We start from the raw sequence: 20,445 nt of genomic DNA, 5'->3' as shown, positions 1-20,445 counted from the left end.
TCGGCGGTGTTGGTTGCAACTGGTGATGTAGCTGTTGCTGCTGTTGTTGCTGTTGTTGCTTGGTGGGCATAGGAAATGCCTGAGCGCCATCAAGCGGTCGGTATTGACATTTCTTGGCATGAGTACGCATATTACTAGACTGTGTGAAGGCCTGATTGCAATTGGGATGTGGACAGACATATGGCTTGCAGCCGGTGTGATAATTGAGATGTGTCTTCAGGTGGTGTTTCTTAGTGAAGGCCTTGGGGCACAAGGGGCAGCTGAACGGCTTGATGCCCGAGTGCAGGCGATGATGGAGCGTCATGTTGCTACGATCCGCGAATGATTTGCCACAAACCGAACATTGATACGGCTTCTCGCCGCTGTGAGTGCGCATGTGCTGCTTCAGCAGCATCTTCCGGGAGAATCTCTTGCCGCACTCGACGCATTTGTGCGGCTTAACGCCCGTGTGAATGCGCACGTGCATGTTGAAGGCGACTCGCTGATTGAAGGACTTGGGACAGTAGGGGCACTCATATTCCTTGCGATTGCGATGAATCTTCATGTGGCTGCTGAGGTAGCCTTTGTCATTGAAGGTCTTGCCACATTCCGGACACTCGGCGGCAAACTCCTTCGTGCCGCGATGTACTGACAAATGATATTTATAGTTGCGCAACTGAGAGAATCCCTTGCCACAGTCCGCGCACTCGTAACGTGGAGATTTGTGTGTCTTCTCATGTGCCTGCAAGGAGAAAGAAAGCGAGAGAGGGAGAGAGAGTTAGGCGAAGTGTTGCTCATTGGTCGGAGGCCATTTTGTTAAGCAACGCTCATTTGCGCTCTCTTTCTAATGTGTATATGTGTGACAGCTGCACCCATGCGTAAAACCAGTTCTCTCATCTGCTTTGTTTTGCTTCGCTTCTGTTTTTTGGGCGCCACCATTTTTATGATCTTGTGTGCCTACTCGTACATTATCAAGATTTGCATAGGCTCTCCTGCTCTCTTGCTCGCCTCTCAACTGTTGCTCCGCCTTCGCTTCGGACCCGCCCATTTACTGTTCGTTGGCATCGCAGAGGCATCATTAAAAACGTGTTTACATTGAAGCTTGTTAAATACATTTGAAAAACGATACGCCCAACAGAGCTTTTGCAACACTGAAGTGTTCATGTGCCCGTGGAATACGAATGTTCAGTAAAGCTTTCTAAAAACATTACAAAACGTTGACAACTTTAATATAATATCTAACCAAATCGTCAAGACTCTTTACATTATTAATACCAATTTATTTACATTGAACTGTTAACATGCATAGTAACATAAACTTAATACAAGTTCGCTAAGGTACTTTTTTTTTAAATTTACATTTATTGATTAATATTTGACTATTTAGTTTCTAATATGGACTTTCAACTAATTTCAAATCTCGATTGAATCTTTTTTGGAAGATATCTGTGTCATTATCGGCCCATACACTCAGAAAATTATGACATCCTAAAATTAGGTGCGACCGTACTTGAATTTATACCGTTTCGTTCTTATAATTTTAAGATTGCTGTGTACTAAAAATCTTGAATTAAGTATGAATTACATTCACATTCCTATGGCAGCTATCCGTAATTGTGGTCCGATTTTATTCTAACTTATTCTGAATATATAAGACCATGAAAAATACATAATCCGTGAGTCTCGTAAAGATACCTTTAGAAACAACTGAGTTATTTGTACTAAACTAGTTTAAGAATTTTTTGCACTTAAAATAGTTTTTTTTTAATATTGAAAGGAAGTTAAAAATAAGATCGTTTCCTACTAAAAACAAGTACGTTTTGGGATATTTTTTTTTCATAGTCGCACCTAGAACTCACAACTGGTTCTAGCGTCGCAAATATGACGTTAAGGTTGGATCGCTGGTAAAATCAGCACCTATTTCAAAAGGTCGCTAACCTAGAAAATACACCATTATTAAATGGTATTTAATTTTGGTATTTTGAATAATTTTAGTACACATACTAATGCATGTTTTAAGATTAAAGTTAATAAATTATGGCAATGTTTTGTACTAGAAACAAGTTCATTTTGGGTTTATATTAGTAGTTTAGTATTAGTTTAGTATGTTTTCAAAATTTTCAGACTTGAATTATACCCAAAACGTACTTAAAGTATCCCCAAAAAATCTAATTTTAAGATTTCCGTACTTCCGTTCTCAACTTTAGAAATTCCGAACTTAGACAGCTTTTGAGATCGTTTGTACTTGAAAATGGCCTGTTTAAGTACGGAAATCTTGATATTTTTTCTGAGTGTACGAATTTTTAAATAATATTTTATTTACATATTGTTTTGTTTTTCTTTTCGAGATCGATGCTCTCTACTACTATTAGCGAAATGTCGTAATAGTCGCATAAACATCTCTAAGTTAAATTTATACTAATTCTGTTTATCATTGCAGTAAGATTCGATTTTCCAAAAAAAAAATACATCTTTACGAGGTAAAAGTCTATTGACGAATGTCTTTCCATGCCCCAAAATTCTGACATTCAATTTTGTAACTAAGAATGTTTGAACTTTTTTGTACCTCAAAATAACCTTTTCAAAGTGGCGAGTGCTGAATTTTTTTTTTTAACTAAGCGAATAACTTTTTGCATAAAGAGTTTGTGTGACTGAAAACTATATGTGGAATTTTCATACTTAACTTTTCAACTTCTTTCTCTCAATATTAAAGATCTTGCTTTTTTTTTGTAATTTCCATTTTAAAAATCTATTCGTGCTGCATTTTAAAGTACTCTCAGTTACTGTTGTAGTTTAACCAAACTCACCTGCAAAGTTTCGGAGCATCCAAAGACCTTGTCGCATATACGACACTTGTAGCTGATCTCCTCGGCGTTGTTTGAGTTGTTGATGCTTGATCCCAGCTTGGGAAATATTCCAACTGTAGATGCTGCAGATGTTGTTGAAGTCGCCGTGCTCAGGTTTAGGTTGGTAACAGAGGTGAGAGATATGCTCGTGGTGCTATTGGTAGCACTTAAGACCAGATCCCGGCCAGGTCTGGAGCTACTCGAACTGCTCACCGAAGAGGCCGCCGGCGATATCAGAGGCGTTGGCTTGTAGCCCGCTCCGAACTGTTTGTAATAGTCGAGACACTCGAAGCAATCGGCCCGGGTGCAAGCAGCGGGCGGAGCACTTGATTTGGGACGCGAGGGACTCTGTCCATTGATCACGTAGGGTGCAAAGTAGCGCTTCTGCTGCTGTGGTTGCTGGTAGGGCGATGTGGGCGGAGTGGTCAGGCCGGCGGCAGCTGCGGCAGCCGCATAGGCGGGCAGCAGGTGTGGAAAGAACTGGGCATAGAACTTGGTGGCATTGGCCATGGCCAGAAAGTCCGGTGGTAACATGGAGTAACTGCCGCCGGCATAAACAGATGATGGATTCACTGAGGCGGGTGGCAGACTAGTGGCAACAACTGGAAGTGCAGCTGAAACTGGGACTTGAGCTGAAACTGGAGCTGGAGCTGAAACTGGAACTGGAACTAGAGTTGCAAGCTCTTGGCTGCTCTTGGACAGATCCAAAATGTTGCCTGTACTCGGCTGTACAGACTTCTTAGCATGATTATCCTTGGCTGTGCCGCCCAAAATGCGACTGATGCTAAAGTCCGTAACTTGCGGAGGGATCGCAGCCGGACCTGGTGCCAACTGGGGGCCAGGAGACGCCGCCAATTCGTAGCTGCGCTGCAGCATGGCGTGCTTAAAGCCCATACTTTTCGTTGACTTGGCGTTCGAGGTGGAAGTATTGGGTGCGTTCATAGACCTGTACCGTGTCGGGGACTTGGCAACTGTCGCGCTACGCGTCGAAACTCGAAATGTGCGGCCTAAAGTGCTGCCAACGGCCCACAACGTCTTGGCCAACTGGATATTGTTGCTCTCAGGCATTTAATTGGTCAAAAAACGGGTTTACAGCTCAACACACACATAAAGAGAGCGAGAGCGAGAGAGAACAAGTCTACGATCTCTCAGAGATTCTCAGCCAATTAAGCAGCCCTGGCTGCCACCGCTGAACTAAAAGTCGCGCCTCCAATTACGAGCTGCCCAAGAGTGGCCGAGAACTATTTTGGTAGTAGCATTTTACTAGTCACATCTATCATAACGTTTATCACGAACAGATCTTTTCGTCTTTGGGTCTCTCCTCGACTGGTTCGGGCTCTCTAGATCTCCCTCTCCTCTCTCGCTCTCGATCTGACTCTCTGGGAATATCTTTCTCTATCTGACGCTCGTGTGGCTGCGTTGATCTCAGATTGCCTGACTAAGATTTCTTCTTTCTCTGCGTTGTTTTGTAATTAATTGCGGTAATAAAATGTGCGCATCGTTAAATTTTCAAAATGTGTTTCTCCAGTTATTGTTGCTCTTGTTGCTGTTGTTGTTGTTGGTTGTCTGTCCTGCAGCATTGTCGTCATTGTTGATTTCGTTGTGAGTATGTGTGAATCTTACGGTTATGAGCATACACCAAAGCCCCTTTTCGGGATTGCCTGTAGCCGAGCTCATTATGTGTGTGTGTGTATAAGCGTGTGTGCTAGTGTGTGTATTCAGTGAGGAGAGTAACGGCTTACATACACAAGGAACTCGGAGCTATGACATAATCTCTTAAACAGGGCTGTGGTAATGAACTTAAGGAGCTACTTGGAAGGAGTTAACATGAGAACTGGAATTTATAGATCAAGTTAGTCAGGTGATGAGTTAATCCGTTAGCCCTAGATGTGTTTAGTAAACATGTTGCAATTTTCTCAAATATCGAAACTGTGAACTTTTGAACTGAACAAATTAAGTATTCCATTTATTTATTAATATTTTTTACATGGCTAAGATCCTCGTATTCATAAAACTAATCGAATCGGCTATACTTGCAAAAATGTTTTAATTTAAGCCGTATAAATGCCCATACTAATTATGCTATCATTCTTAGAACAATATATTATCGTTATCACGTAAATACACTTAATATAATCCTCACTGTGAAAGATAAAGGTGTAATGTCATACTTTTTATTTTTCGTACACATTTTCGGAGTCAGGAAAATTAGCTACCATTTATTTATTTAAAATTTCAGCAACAATTAATAATTATTGTTATATTTTATTCAATAATGAAACTCATTCCAACTGGCTATATTTTATTCCATTTTAAAATTAAAATTTAAAATACATCTTATACTTTTATCAAATGTCGATTTTGTGCTTTGAAAGTCAATTTCAGAAACTATGTTAATTTTTGGGTTTTAATTAAAAAATTATTTAATGAAAAAAAAAATTATTTAATTCATTTTAAGAATAAGTTGACTAAGTTAAACAAATATTTTCAATTTTGTCAAATCCGTAAACAATTTTGCATTCAATTGCGCTTGCGCTGCTAGACAATAGTAGAAGTCAGACCATAATATACCCTAAACATTTGGCTAAAAATTGGGTGGATATAGCAGAATTGCTTGTATAAAAGTTTACCCAATAAAAAAAAGTTAGTTAAACACAATAAATAAGGATAAACGATGCCCATTAATCAGTCCAGTACCACAGCCCAAGGTTAGCATTTCTTGTTCCCCGGGCAGACTCTATCAGTTTTACAAGCGGGATTTATTTACAGGTGCAACTGCCTGCATAGCATCAGTAGCACCCATAAAATAATGCACAACAAAATACCCCTTTTGATTTGCATTGGCTGGAAGAGACATAAATTGAATGGAACTGCAGAGAAGTGGCAAAATGATGGCACACACACACACACGGAGAGACATTCGCAGAATGAAGGTAAGTTGAGAAAGCGCTCTATATATTTACATACATATGTAAATGAAGTGGTATACATTTACAGGAACAAAGCGATGAGTCGAGGACTGTGGCTATCTAATTGCAGAGCCAATTAGGGGACAGCTTCCAGGTGATCTAAGCTGCACACATCTTGTACACGATTTGTCTGCGATTACTTACAATGCGATCCGTATCTGAGAAACTGACCAACGGTGGCAGATCCAGCAGTTACCCGTGCCGCCAATAGACTGAATTTGGATCTTGGGATCCTAGCCTGATTGATGACGATGCTGTCAACAAGCGCACGGCTGACCAGAGTTTAAAGATCTGTATAAATTATAATTATAAACGAAAACTTCCAGAGAGGATACAAAGACTAATACACAAACAAACAAAAAAAAGAGTGAGAGATTAAAACTTGTTCATTTATTCGTGGAATTCCGCACGATTATTTACATATGCGAGCTAAAGAAACCTTAAATTTTAATTAAACTCACTAAATCATCGACCCGAACCAGAGTTACCCAGCCCCGACTTTTGGTCGCATGACTAATGTTTATTAGCTGCTAATGGTTTGTTTTACAAAAGCTACGTGGCTCGACGACGACGACGACGTAGACTTGTGAGCCTGGATCTGGACCTGGCCTGGAGTCTGTATACTGAAGACTGGACTCCCAAGCTCCAGACCGAAAACAAACTGTTTCACCCGTTGACATTTTGACAAATTCTCAGATGCTTACTACTGTCATGTGTGTGGGGCTCCAATGTAAGCTGATACCTATCTGAGATGTTGATAAGTTTTCTTATGAGTGTGCCTGTATGTGTACCTTACTGTCATTCTCTCTCTGGCTCTCACTTTTATTCTCTTGCCGATTGTCGTTCACACTATTAATTTTCCGCTCGTTTTTTGCCCCACCTGTTCGGTCTGTTGTATTTGTTTTCGTTCTCTTTATTGTTGTTGTTGTTGTTTTGTTGTGGTTCCATGGGGTGGTCGGCATTTATCACATTTTGTGTGCGTTTAAACTCTTTCACTTTGTTGAACCTTTAATGTCATGTGTTATCGGTTAATGATCAGCCGTTGCCAAGTGATTTTCTGTCAGCGGGTGATCCCCATCTCCCCATTGTCGCATCGTTGCGTCTTCTCTCATTTGGGTCTGTGTATGTTTGAACCGTTAGCGGTATCTTCCTTGTGCGTCTCTTTTAGTCACTTCTCTTATGAGTAGCTTGACAAATGTGTTGATTTGCAAAAGGGTTTTCGATATTTTTACTTTTCCCTGAAGATAATAAAATGTTTTCCTTCTTGCTTTTTTTTTTCTATTGCATATTTCAATGTTAATTCCTTTTGCCAGAATTTTAAGCTCATTAAGGAATCCAAAAATAATATGTATATACAATTTTTACAGACATTTTTCATTAAAATAGTATATGGGAGAAAAATGCAATGTACAGACAAGTTTCAAAAACTTTGTAGTAAATAGAGGGTATATAAAACAACAAAACAACATTGTTTAAAATAGAACAAAATATTTACGAACTTAGAAAAAGTAAACAAGATAGGCTATAAACAAAAATATATATGTCCTATCGAAATATAAAAAAAATATATTGATATTAACATGTAACAGTATTGTTCCCCTCCTAAGCAAAATTCTATATTCATAATAGTATTTTTTCAGGCGGTCTTCCTGTTTATATCGAACCACTCCATCGTACAGCTTCCGTAGGAACGATTGCTCGAAACTTGTGCTGTAAAATAAAAAGTTTTAATGTTTCTATCCACTGTGATCTACGATCTTGACTCAAAAGAAATTACGTTCTACGTTGACAGTAAAACATTCGAGTGTAAGACTTCAAAAAACTTCTGTCAGTTTTTTTAAAACTTTAAAGTGGAATTCCTTAAAACCCATGCAAATTCCCAAATCCCACCCAATACGCCCACAGCGATCACAAGTCCATGGTTTATGTTTGTATTTGTCAACACTTCAATAAAAAAGGCACTTAAAAATCGCTATAAGTTCAACGTGTAGCGAACAAAAGTATCGGGCAACGTTTACGGAACCATTTAGGAGGTGTTATACTATTGTGTGTGTTGTATAATTTATACATATCTCAAATAAGTTGGCCACAAAAGACAAAGACACGTTAACATTAACATACAGTCCAACAAAGCGATATTCATAAATTATATAGGTACGCCTATACATACATAGCTCTACCTATATATGTATGGGTGTTTGCTTGCCGAACTGTGTTGTAGATCACAATCATTTCAATTAATTCGAATATAAAATTCGAAAATACGCTCGAAATAAGGCAGACGGGCGGCTTCGCAAAATAAACCGCGTGCTCAAATATATCAAATTTCAATACAAATGAGCCACAAGCATAAATCAAGAGAACCCCCAGACAGACCCCGAACATCGAAACAAATCCAACGAAAGTGTAGAAAAGCACACGCACTCAAAATGACAAACGCTAAAAGTCCAAAACGACTTTTAATGCATCCTAAAAAAGCCGAATTTAACGATCTGACGAATAGCTGTCAAAGCCAAAGTCATGGTGTGCCCCTCGTCGGCCTCTCCGAGCTGTAAAATGTAATTTATTTTATTTTTACAATTCGAGAAAAAAAAAATACTAACTTTAATTCGACGTTAATTATGCTAATGAAAACACACTTAGAATGTAAGAATTAAAATCAAATTTTTCAATTTAAATTCGATCGCATCGCATGGACCATTTTTATCGAAAAACACATTTCATTAAAATCAACGGCGAATGAGATGGCAGCTTTGGCAATCAGTAAAGTGCGCAACAGAGATAGCATGCGACGTTAGGATCTTGTTTGCTTATTGAAATTTTGTGGAGCGCCCCATAAATCCCCCACAAAACAACTCAACGTTTATTATCGTTGTGGTCGTCAACGTAGGCAAGATTTTAGTGTTCGTGTTTCTGTTTTAGTTTCAAAATGTGTTGTTTTTGTTACTGGTGTCCCAGAAAATGAGCGATTAACTACAAATTTGTGCTTAGTTACACCCTCATGCAACACTGAGAAAAATACATCGGTTATTATTTAATACCCAGAATCAAGGACTTAGGCTCTTTCATTGATTGAAAGTTGTCAAGTATGAATTCCAACAGTGGTACTATTCATAAAATTATATTAAAGATACAGAAAAGTATTGGTATATTTGGTAAAAAAAAAAAAAAATTTAAATATATTTAATGCCCTCTTGTTAAATTTCAAAAACAATTTGATTAAATTTTATAATTTTTACATTTAACAGTAACCATTGTTCATTTCTAGGGCCTCGACCACGCCTTTTTTGTGATTTTTTTATTAAAAATATTTGTATAGCAGTCCTGTATGGAGTAAAAAAAATTCATTTTATTTTATAAGCTCTATTTTGATTTTAGACCGATGGTATATTGGGCAAACCTTCTTGGAATTCATTGTTTTGTCGCAAAAAAAAATGACCCACTCTAGTGTATAACCTATTTTTATAAGGATCTTGTATGCTGAATGCTAGTGTCCAAAATAATTTTAGCTTATATAAAGTTTGAAATCACTACAAAGACTATTTTGACTACGAAGCTATATTGCTCATAGGAATGTGTGTTCTGAAAATCTCCTAAAGCAACCCAAAAGGTGGTGTTTCTGAACATATGCTTTAAATAACAAAAATGTTTTGTATATATTTAGGTTATTTTTTAAATTGAATCAAATGTATTTTAATTTAATATATTAATTATATAACACATACATAAAATAACATTTACATAGCTAGGAATTTTTCAAAAAGTTGTTTTAAAATTAATTCTGTTCAAAATCTGTAGAAGTTTGTGGCAGGGTTTATAATGATATTTAAAAAAATTATTTGGTCCCCCCCTTCGCTCAAAGCTGCCTACACCCTTGCCCAGAATATAAGTTTTGATTAAGGTAAGAGTTGTATTCTTAAATTGGATTAATTAGCTATTTAATCGCTGCGGACAGCAGTCCGCGTTAGTGACGAAATCAGCGCGAAGGATGCGAAAGGCAACTATGCAGCTAATTCGGCCCTGCGTAAAAAGGTATTTTACTTTACTAAGAAGCTCAACCTTTTTCGGCATGATGCAGAATGTCTTTATACACGTTACTTAAAAAATAGGTATAAAGCTCGTTCGAACGTATGTAACAGAGAGATGGAGGCATCTTCGACCACATAAAGTATATATATACTTGATCAGCATCAACAGCCGTCTGTCCGTCCGTGTGAGTTCTAAGATCTCAGAGACTAAAAGAAATAGAGTGACCAAATTTGGCACACAGATTTCTATAGACCCCACGCAGATCAAGTTTGTTTTTAATTTAAGCCACGCCCTCCTCCGCCACCGCAAATCGCGAAAAACCACCACCCACAGTTTTTAAGAAATTACTGTTTTTATGGCAAATAACGTTATCTATTAATTTTATCTATAATCTCACTTAACCGCAGCAAGATCGGACAAGTAGAAGGGGAGTAATATCTAACCAAAGTTATTAATTAAGTTATTATTTTAATACAATCACCTAAAAGTATGCAGTAGTTTTTATTAGGCAGTAATTTCTTTAAAATACTTTTATATATATTGAAATATTAGCTTTAAATTTAAATATTCAATTAATTCAAAATATAAATGGTATTATAGCACATATTGGTAATTCGATAAACGAAAATCGAATGATGGTTCCCTCTCTTTATATGCCTGTAATTTTAATCAACATGAATAAATATGTGCATACAAAACTTATTCGTAAAACCATTTTAAAAACCGACCCAGACTTATCCTAGATTCAATTGTATTATCATATTTGGACAGTTCATTTCATTAGCAGAAGGCTGCTAAAATTTCTTAAATAAGGTATCACTGTTTAATTTTGGCAAAATTTGTTTCTTAACAACTGTGCGAACCGAACCTACGTCTTGCTCTATGGCTCGATCTAGGGATGGGCACGGGCCGAATTCGATTATTTAAGCCCGGCCCGTTCTGCCCCGGTCATATTTTCAAAAAAGGACGGCCCGGCCCGAGCCCGGCCCAAAATTATTTATATAATACAAACATGTTTAATTTTTTTTATGTAAAAACCTGATATTTTTCTATGCTAATTTTAGCGATTCATATATTTTTTCTCTTATTTACGCATTTCATAGGTAAAAAAAATTATGCTTAATAAAAATATCGATGCAAATCAATAAAAGAAATGCGGAAATGGCATTAACAGCGAATTATTACAGAAAAGATTATATCAATCCATATGAAAAGAAAGTGTGAAATTCTTACTTTTCGGGCCTACCGGGCTTCGGGTTTTTGGCTGCGGCCCGGGCCCGAACGAAAAAGGCCCGTATACGATTTTCAGGCCCGAAGCCCGTGGATTTTTTGAAGAGGCCCATGCCCATCTCTAGCTTGCACCATCAAACCGAACCTTTACCAAAATTTTGGTGGCTTGCAATCTTGGTTATTATCGTGGTGGAACCGAATGAATTGGGCTAAGAATTGGCTTAAGCCAACTCGAATTGGTTACCAACACTAAATTTCACTAATATGAAGAGGATATCTGTTAAAGCAATTAGTGTTTTAAGGATCAATCGTATTTTTTGTACTCATAAGCCAGTAGGAAAAACAAGGCCAATGACCTATCAATCGATTTCAATTTGATTTTGGAAAAAATTTAATAAATTCCTAACCTTAACCCTCTAACAAGCAAACTCGAAATAGTTATTCAATAAAGTTGATATTTATTTTATAAGTAGATATAGGTTAAATAAGCTTATGTTTAAAATATCATGCACTGTCAGGTGCATAATACTGAAGACCGTCTGTAGACGGTCTTGTCGGTTTGAGCGGCATAAAATATGGCCGTTCGCTTGCATCTCAAGGGAATATCGCACGCGATAATTTTTGCTATTTTTGCTTCTAAAGTTTTTTTTTGAGTTGGTTATCACTTATCCCTTATCACTTATAAAACTATCAATTTATAAACAATTTTAAATGACCAATTGCTTGAGTTGACCGTTACTATGTTATATGTGGAAAATCCCTTTCACAGGTATTTTGTTTTAATTTAGATGTCATAAAATATATTTATTTTTGTAATGCTAGGCCCAAACAGAATTTTGGGAGACTGATTTGTATAAATTGAGCATTCACTTCTACCAAAATACTGACTATATGTATCTTCTTCCAACCAAACTGGAAAATATTATATCTTTATCTGATATCAGATGAACAGCTCGTTTCCAGTGATTTCTAGGCCGGCTAAGTCATTTCATGCCATTTCCTTGAAAGAAACAAGTCCTTTTGCTATTTTTGTAAGGAACTCAGCTTGCTTCAGCTGCTCTGCGATCGCAGGGCTTGAGTCGAAAATTTTCTATGCAAGAACCCACATGTATAATATGTTTCCATCAGTGGCATTCATGTTCACGAAATTATAAAAAAGTCACTCATCATATAGTAGCATAAGCTTAGCTTTCTTAATGTTTCTGCTCTTCGTCCTTGGATTGTAACTGCCCATAAGGCCACAATAAGGAATTAACGATAACTCCTTGAATCTTGGACAAGAACTCGGCGCGAATTAGGCTGGATTTGGGGACCAGTTGGTTCAATGAAGATCGGAAATGCTTGTAGCATGCAGTTGATGTGGATAGTTCTTCTACATCGATGGGTATAGGACCTAGACTGTAGGTTAAACTGTTGCCTGAGCGTCTTGGGAAGCATTGAATGAGAGGCTTTAATCTTGAAGAAATGCATGAAATAGTTTCCAAAATTCTCGAACTTTCTATTAGTTTTGGAATAGTCTGAGTTTTTAGATTAAATGCTGTCGACAACATAATCAGAGTCCCATTACTTTCATCACTGCTTAACTTAACATCGCTTCTACCGAATCTATCAACTCAAGCAATTGCTTATAAATTGATATATTTTATAAATAATAGACACTTAAATTTAAAAAAATTGCAAAAAGCCTACAAGACCGTCTACAGACGGTCTTCAGTTTTTACCTTTTTAAGAATACGTCTAGTTATTTTTCTTCAAATCATAAGAGAATAATATTACCTACTAGCAGTCTAATTCACAAATCGATAGACTTAGTCAATATATTTTTTTTGGCGATTGAAATTCCAATTTATTTGGTCATATTTAAATTTTGAATTTTCACTATTTCAATGTTTAACAAAATTCTGTAAAAAAACGGTTCATTGGAGAATAATCATATATCTTAGAACGTCAGAAAATCAATTCTTAATACATAATAAATGTAATCGAAAAGAAAAATTGATTAGTTTTCCATTTACAATCTAAAAACGGAAGACCGTCTACAGACGGTCTTACCCGTTAGAAGGTTAAATTAGAATCTCTAAGTGTTAAGATTTTCTTAAATTCTTAAATTAATAATTTTTTAGGCTAAAAAAAACTCCGAACCAATGGAAACAATAAGGAAATTTATATAATATTGTGAGGTTTCCAGTCTTGCCTCGATTTTAGTTTAATTAGAATTCTAATAATAATAACAGTTTTTAAGTTCAAATCAGTTAAGGAATAACGTTTCGTGTTTAAACCAAAGATCATAATCTTCATAAGTTTAATTTTTAAAATTTACATAGTAAGGATTACTTGATGATTTTTTAAAAGATTTTAATTGATTATTTTTGAGTAAAAAAAATAAAAATCGCATATAATTACATTTAAATTCTTATTTTTTTTATTAAAATAAAAATCAATTGCAATTTATAGCTTAGGGGCCTCCTATTCCAATTTTGTTACATTTATTTAAAAAGGGAACTCAGAGGAACCACTCAAAGAAAAAAAGGTGGCAATAAGTTTTGATCAATAAAAAAATAAAAATCGAAGTGATCATTGATAAAAAAATAATCATTGATAAATATTCATAAAAAATCAAACATTTTAATTCGTGGCGATCATTATGGTGTTTTTCTTTTTCTTGTATCTTATTAATGAAAACAATCATTATAATAATGTAATGTTAATGTTACTTAAATTTCTATCAGTGTAATCCACCGGGTGAGCAGTGAGCACAAAGTTAGAGTACCAGCTCATGAATATAATAAAAAACAAAAACAGAAAAGCGCTAAGCAAATTTATTCGCTTGCTACACTCGAAACGATTTTAATTGTCTCCACATTTAAATGCGCTACATTCTCATTAAGATCTCGTATGAGCAGTGAGTGGCCAACTGATGTTGGTTATACGTGTATGCACATACTATATGTATGTATAGTATATTAGTTGAGCTTGGCCAAAATCAATCAAATTTAACGATTCGGTGTGGCGTTAGCCGGGAGATACCGAGTATTCGCCTTCAAGAGGCTACACATGCCATGTTGGTGTTGGATGTGGTGTTGGTTTGCCTGGTGTTGGTTTATTGTCATACGTGTCGTTTTGAAGCTGCCGCCGGAGAGCGCCAAATTTGCATAATTTAATTATGAGTTCTTTGTGTGCGGTTCGTTGTTGTGTGTTCGATGTCAGTGTGTGAAGAAACTATTTGGGTGGTTCAATCACGATAAGATGGACGGTCATTTCTTAGCGATTTATGGATTTCTTATTGCCATAGATCAGGAAGTTGTTGCCGCTGCTCCGTTGTTGGCATTTCTGAGTAATAAAACAGTCAAGCCTTACAGAAAAATGCTTCCAAGCAGACAATTTTCACACAATTAAAACCAAATTGGATTTTTCATTCACAAACATCATCTTTTACGATCAGTTTACGATCATGTCTCTATAGGATTTTCCCTGATCTTCATTCATTTTTCTTTAACTTATTTTCACTTTTCTCAGCTAAACGCCTGGTAATCAGAGATCATAAATCTTTAGAGTGCACCAGTGGAAAATTTCCTTTTCCATAACTTTTCATTTAATAAACTCCAGCGACCGTCGGCCAAACAGCATACCAGGCAGTTCAAGTGGCCAGTTAACTAATTATCTAAATGACAATTATTATTAAAGTGCGACCATAAAAAGCATACCCTCAGACTCGACACAATGGCCTACAATTATCACAAATGACCATAATTATTATCAACAAATGATAAAAAAAATACTCGTAAAAAAAAGTGGCAGCAACAGGATCATAAAGACCGAGTCTTCCGAGTAGAATGACACATTTACGGATCTATCTTTAATGAGCAGTATGTACCCCACACAATACTGAGGAAATGGGAGACTTAGGAAAGGGGCAAATTATTAGATAGGATAGTTTGTAATAAGTAGTTTAAATGTTAGCACAGACTAAGCTAAATAAGCATTACGATATACACTTTAAGAAAAAATATAAAACATTATTAAAGAGTATTAAATAAATAACTTAAAACTATTTAATATTTTATATATTATAAATTATAATTGGTTAATTTTTTACTTCGTTCAGTGAATGTATACATAATTCTATTTAATATAGAAGTTGTAAAACTTACTCGAACAAACTTTGCTTTATATTTCCTGATATAAATTATAATCCATATTAATTTAAGTTATATACAAGTAGCTCGTTAAATAAATCATATAACGTTAAAAAGTAAAATGAAAAAGATTAACATAGCTTAAGTAATAAATTAATATTATTATATTTTTAACTATACTGTATACTGTATATTACTTCGACTGCTCTAAAGTATTTTAAAATATTTGAATGATGTTCCTTTAAAGTTTTTAAAAAATATATTTTTAGTTATTAAATGTTTATAATATTTATTCAACGACATTTGCTAATTTTACAAGACTAAGTAAACCCTACTCAATATTATCATACGAGTATCTTAGAAATACTATTAAAAGTTATATACGCGGAGCCTGTTGTCAGTTATGAGTTCCAGGGAGCCACAATAAGGGGAGATTGACAGGATGATTGACATGAAAATGCTGAAAGTTTACCTTAATACAATGATAGAAATGTTGGTCAGATAACTTAGCCAACAGTTTAGAGTTGGAACCATAGCCCAGGCGGAAGCTGAGCAACACCTGTCGTCTATTGTGTCGGCTTTTTGTCTTGTTTTGCTTGTTCATTAAAAACTCGGATTCTGTGTAAAACATTTTTTAATAAATATTATAAAATGGGAGCTGCAGCAAAAAACAAAATTGTTTACAAGAAAAACAATTAAACTAAGAAAACGACAGAAAAAGATAAACAAAGCTACGCAGTTAAAGACCCTAAAAAATGTCAACTGCCAACTGATGGAAGCTGTGATTTCAGGCCTGTCGTCTGGGTGCCTCATAGGCTACACAGACCTACAAATCTCGAGCCTAGAGAGACTCCGAGGTACACATTTTGCCGCTCTGTCTCAGCCAACTCCCGCCCGGCGGTCCAGACAGTTGTCGGACTGTCATAAAACAATTAAGTTTAATTTTGTCACCGTGCCCAGGCCCCCAGCTAGTGCGATGGCTCAAACCCCAAACCAAAGTCATACCCAAGACAGATGCAGGCCCCAGACTAAGGCGTAATTAACGCATGCCTTGTAGTTGTTGTTGTTTGGTAATTGTGCACCTGTTGCCGCCTTTTGTGTCCGTTGCAGCACGGCAACATTGTCAACAAATTGCATGCCAGGGATGCTAAGCGTCAGCGTGTTGGTGCAACAGTTGCTTGCCAAATCAGTTAATATGCTTACGAAATGGGTTTTATCAAGCCGAATTCATTTAAGCATTACCTTTACTCAGAAACAGAGAACAAAGTCTGGGCCTAAAATGCTGAATAATTCAGATAACCGTTAAACAACTTTTAACTGGAAATCTACCAATATAACTTAACGAAATATAACAGCTAACTTCAGATTAAAGAAATATACTCAGAATGTATCCATAACCTAACCTATTTGAAGTAGATCTAGTATATCAATTCTATTGAAGCAATACAACTTTAATTTACTTTGTATACTGAATTCAATTACGAGACTCAAGCTCGATCAGAATTGTGGTAAAATTGTACTATCCTTATGACTCGTCTAAATAAATATTATGAGACTTCGTCTTTAAAAATATTAGCCAATTATCAATTTTATTATTGGTAATGTCTATTCCAGGGAATCAATCCGAAACAAATATCGGTTCTACTTCGGTTTTTTCCTTTCGGTTGCGGTATCAGTACCGGTACGTACCGGTACAGAAATAAAATTAAAACACAAAATAATTAAGTGCTATAAAACAAAAATATATTAACAGGTTTTTACAGATATATTCGTATTTTATTGACACAAGCCTGATTTAAATTTAAAGTAGTTTTTAAGTAAAAAGCAAAATTAGAAAAAATTATATGCACACAGAAAACAACAAATAATTGTTGGTAAAGTGTACCGAAAGCGCATCGGTACAAGCGATTCGTTTTTCGGTTCTTATAAAAAATTTTTTTCGGGTACGGTTCCGGTTATCAAAATGAAACGGTTATTGGTCTATTCACAAGATTGAAATAGCTGCTTTTGTCTTAAAGTTCATGAAATGGATGTCAGTTACAGCTGTACCACCATATCTTGGCATTTTATAGACATGTCGATTTCTTTCTTTAAATTACCACAATTCCACCGCATTTACAACACACTAGCTCTTTATAATTGAAAGCGTAAAGATTATGGAATTTCGGGTTAAATTAGTAAAGTCTTTGCTGTAAGTTGGTAGCTTTAGTTCCGGCTACTCATGCTGTTCATATTAAATAACTAAGTCAAATAAATTGAATCATAAAAAGCAGCACTCGTAAATTGTGCTAATTATATGTCACTCGAAACCGAAATGCGGGAATCTCAAAAACCCAAGAGAAGGAACAATACCGTTGCTTTGTGCACAAACAGACCATGGGCTATGTTTCCCCGATAGCTATAGTCAGAGCACCCACAACAAACGGTAGCCTCTCCGATCAAATGAAATATTGCTACACAATATTCGTTTTTCGTATTGTGTGTGTTTTATGGCCACGTTAATGAAAATGGCTGGGCAATAGGGAATGGTTCGCATTGTTGGCGACAACGGCGGCACTTCGAGTGGCTGTAAAACATAAATAAATAAATTCGAGACTCGTGACATTTGTAAATTGTTTTAGCAAATCAATAAACCCAATTTCACGGCTACCCCCGACTGGCTGCCACCTCGAATTATGTGATAATTGACAGCTAATTGCGAAAGCAGGTCTCGTGACATCCCCAGGACAGCAGCAAATATCCAATTGTCCATCATCAGCATTGTCAATGTTGTTATTGTTGTTGTTGTTGCTGTTATCGTTGTTGTTTTTGTCTGTTCCGCATATTTTCGCAGGCGCCCGCGGTTCGATTGGATTCTCCCCAGTTGCAGCCGCTTGAAATTGAAGTTGAAGTTGAGGTTGATGATTGATGGCGAAAATGTAACCGTCACTGGCTACATGTGGCCAAGTCAAGATCTCGCAACTGGACTCAGATCTGTACAGCGAGACGGTGGTCCATTCCGGATGTGAAGCCGTGAGGATGTTGACGTTTAACTGTGTCGCTAATTGGGCGATTTTTGCTTTAAGCCGCCTTTTGACAAATGACAGCAGACTACAATGAGATACGACTTTTGTCGTATTGTCGTACATTTATCCGTTTGCGGTTAGACTATAAGCAACCACAATACTCACAGCACTGCACTGCGGTGGGGCTAACTAGTCGTATTATCTAGTTTTGCACTTCCTATAACGCATAACGGTAAAAGATACTGAACCACATTTCCAAAATGCCTTAAACTCCTCAGGTAATAGTATGAACGAACAGTTTAACTTAATGAATGTAGGTCAAATTGCAGAGTTTATTTAAGGATGACAGTTTTTTAATCAGGCACTTGTGTGTGAAATATTTATAATTGAATTTCTTTTTGGATCAGGGCCAAGCTCATCTTTAAAATTAACATTAAAATTTAATCCACAGCTTTAAAAATCTACTACGATAAGAAAATTGTTGAAGAACTACTTCAAAAATACTCACTGAGTGGGAATAGTTAATAGTGCAATTATTGATTAAATATCCAAAAATTATTGTTTTATTGTTTGAGACTTAAAACAAAGAATCAAGACTTTACGGACTTTTTGAATAAAAGTACTTAAAGACTATTATGTTTAAAAAATAAAATAAAGACTTTTATATAATCATTTAAAAGGGCTTTTGTATAAGATATAAATATAAGTTTTTTAGCTGTTAGCAGAGATATTTAGTCCTGTTCCGGGTTTCGCTCCCAGTTTCATAGAATTTCATAAAATGTAATTCACGTTGCATTTATGCTACCATAAGTATTGAAAAATTATCTTTTTCAGCATATTAAACTTAACTTCACCACATCGCAGTGAATTCAATACGCAAAATATTTCCAGAATGAAATTAGACTAGGTGAAAGATTTTACTTCCGAGAAATCTTGCCGAAAGTGAAAACTGGAACAGTTATTATAAGTATAACAATTTGTTGCTTATTCCTCATAACAGTTTTGGTTCCTGACTTTAACTCATTTGTAATGTTCTATATAAATATAATATATCTATAACAATTAGTTTTGAAAAAATCATTTTAAACACCAACAAATTCTTGATAAAATTTTATAATAGTATAAGTTAAATATGAGCGAGTCTTCGTTGGTAAATCTTGCAACATGACCAGAAATTGCTCTTAATTACCCTGGGCTGCGCACAATATGGTCTCAATAGCCATTAATCGACGCAATTACAATAAATGTTTTATTGGTCTCTATATCCTTCTATGAAATAATCCGGTGTGGCTCTGACTTCAGAATATCACATTCTCACTGATTGAAAAATAGTAAAGTAATAATTTGGTCCATCATCTGCCTTACAATTTCTTTGAGAGATTTTCCTATTTATTGCAGAGATTTGCAACAGGGTTTAATTCAATTTTGGAGATCGAAAGTCACGCTTGAATTACAGCTCATATAAATACGAGATGCTTTTTTATAAGAATATTCGCTTTAATTTTATGTATTTAATAAAATAAAAAGACAATAAATATGTTGCTGGGACCACATCTGTACAGGATACATATCTTTTAACCTAGTTTTCACTTACTTGTATTTTATATCATTAAAATAGAATAACCATGCAAAAAAGATAACTCTCAAATAAATTGCATGAAACTCCATTGATAAATTGCAAAAGATTGTCCGTAAGTGAAAATCACACCAAAAAAAACCTCTACACGAGGTAAAAGTCTAGTCATTTTCCAGCCCCAAAATTACTGATATCCAATTTTGTGCGGACGGCTGTTAGCTCTAGTGACGAAAGCAGCACGAAGGGTGCGAAAGGCGACTTGCAATATGTACAGCTAATATGGAAAATTTGCCATGACTGTCCGATCAGATCGAGAAAAAAGCTCGAGAATTGTAATACTTTTTGCGCAGTGCCGAATGCCAATTTTCGTGATTTTTTAAATTTATATTTTTATTTTCACTTTCGATCGGTATATAACTCGATCTGTTCGGACAGTCATAGCAAATTAACCAAATTAACAAATTAGCAAATTAGCTGTATATATCTTCCAAAAAAAACATCATTACGAGGTAAAAGACTAGTGACGAAAGTCTTTCCATGCCCCAATATTTCTGATATCCAATTTTGTGATGAACAGTATTTAATTTAATAAATAAATTTAAAACATAAATATATAAATTTAAAAAAAATTACATTCACCATGCGCAAAAAGGTTGACCTTTTTATTAAAGAAAA

General features: G+C 35.7%; 1 protein-coding gene across 1 annotated transcript; it reads right to left on the bottom strand.

Annotated features, from left to right (window-relative positions):
* Positions 1 to 43: 43 nt before the first annotated feature.
* LOC117781282 (zinc finger protein 250) lies at positions 44 to 3,893 on the bottom strand (the record flags this gene model as incomplete). The annotated part of the gene is made up of 3 exons (XM_034618034.1): positions 3,515 to 3,893; positions 2,787 to 3,439; positions 44 to 721 (listed from the first exon to the last, which is right to left on the bottom strand). Coding segments are annotated over exons 1-3 (1,710 nt in total), but the record flags the coding sequence as incomplete, so codon positions are not given.
* Positions 3,894 to 20,445: the final 16,552 nt, after the last annotated feature.

Source organism: Drosophila innubila (genome assembly GCF_004354385.1).
Source record: "Drosophila innubila isolate TH190305 chromosome 2L unlocalized genomic scaffold, UK_Dinn_1.0 4_B_2L, whole genome shotgun sequence".
Classification (NCBI taxonomy): Eukaryota; Metazoa; Arthropoda; class Insecta; order Diptera; family Drosophilidae; genus Drosophila; species Drosophila innubila.
Note: the sequence above shows the minus strand (reverse complement) of the source record. Positions and strands in the feature narration are given on the sequence as shown.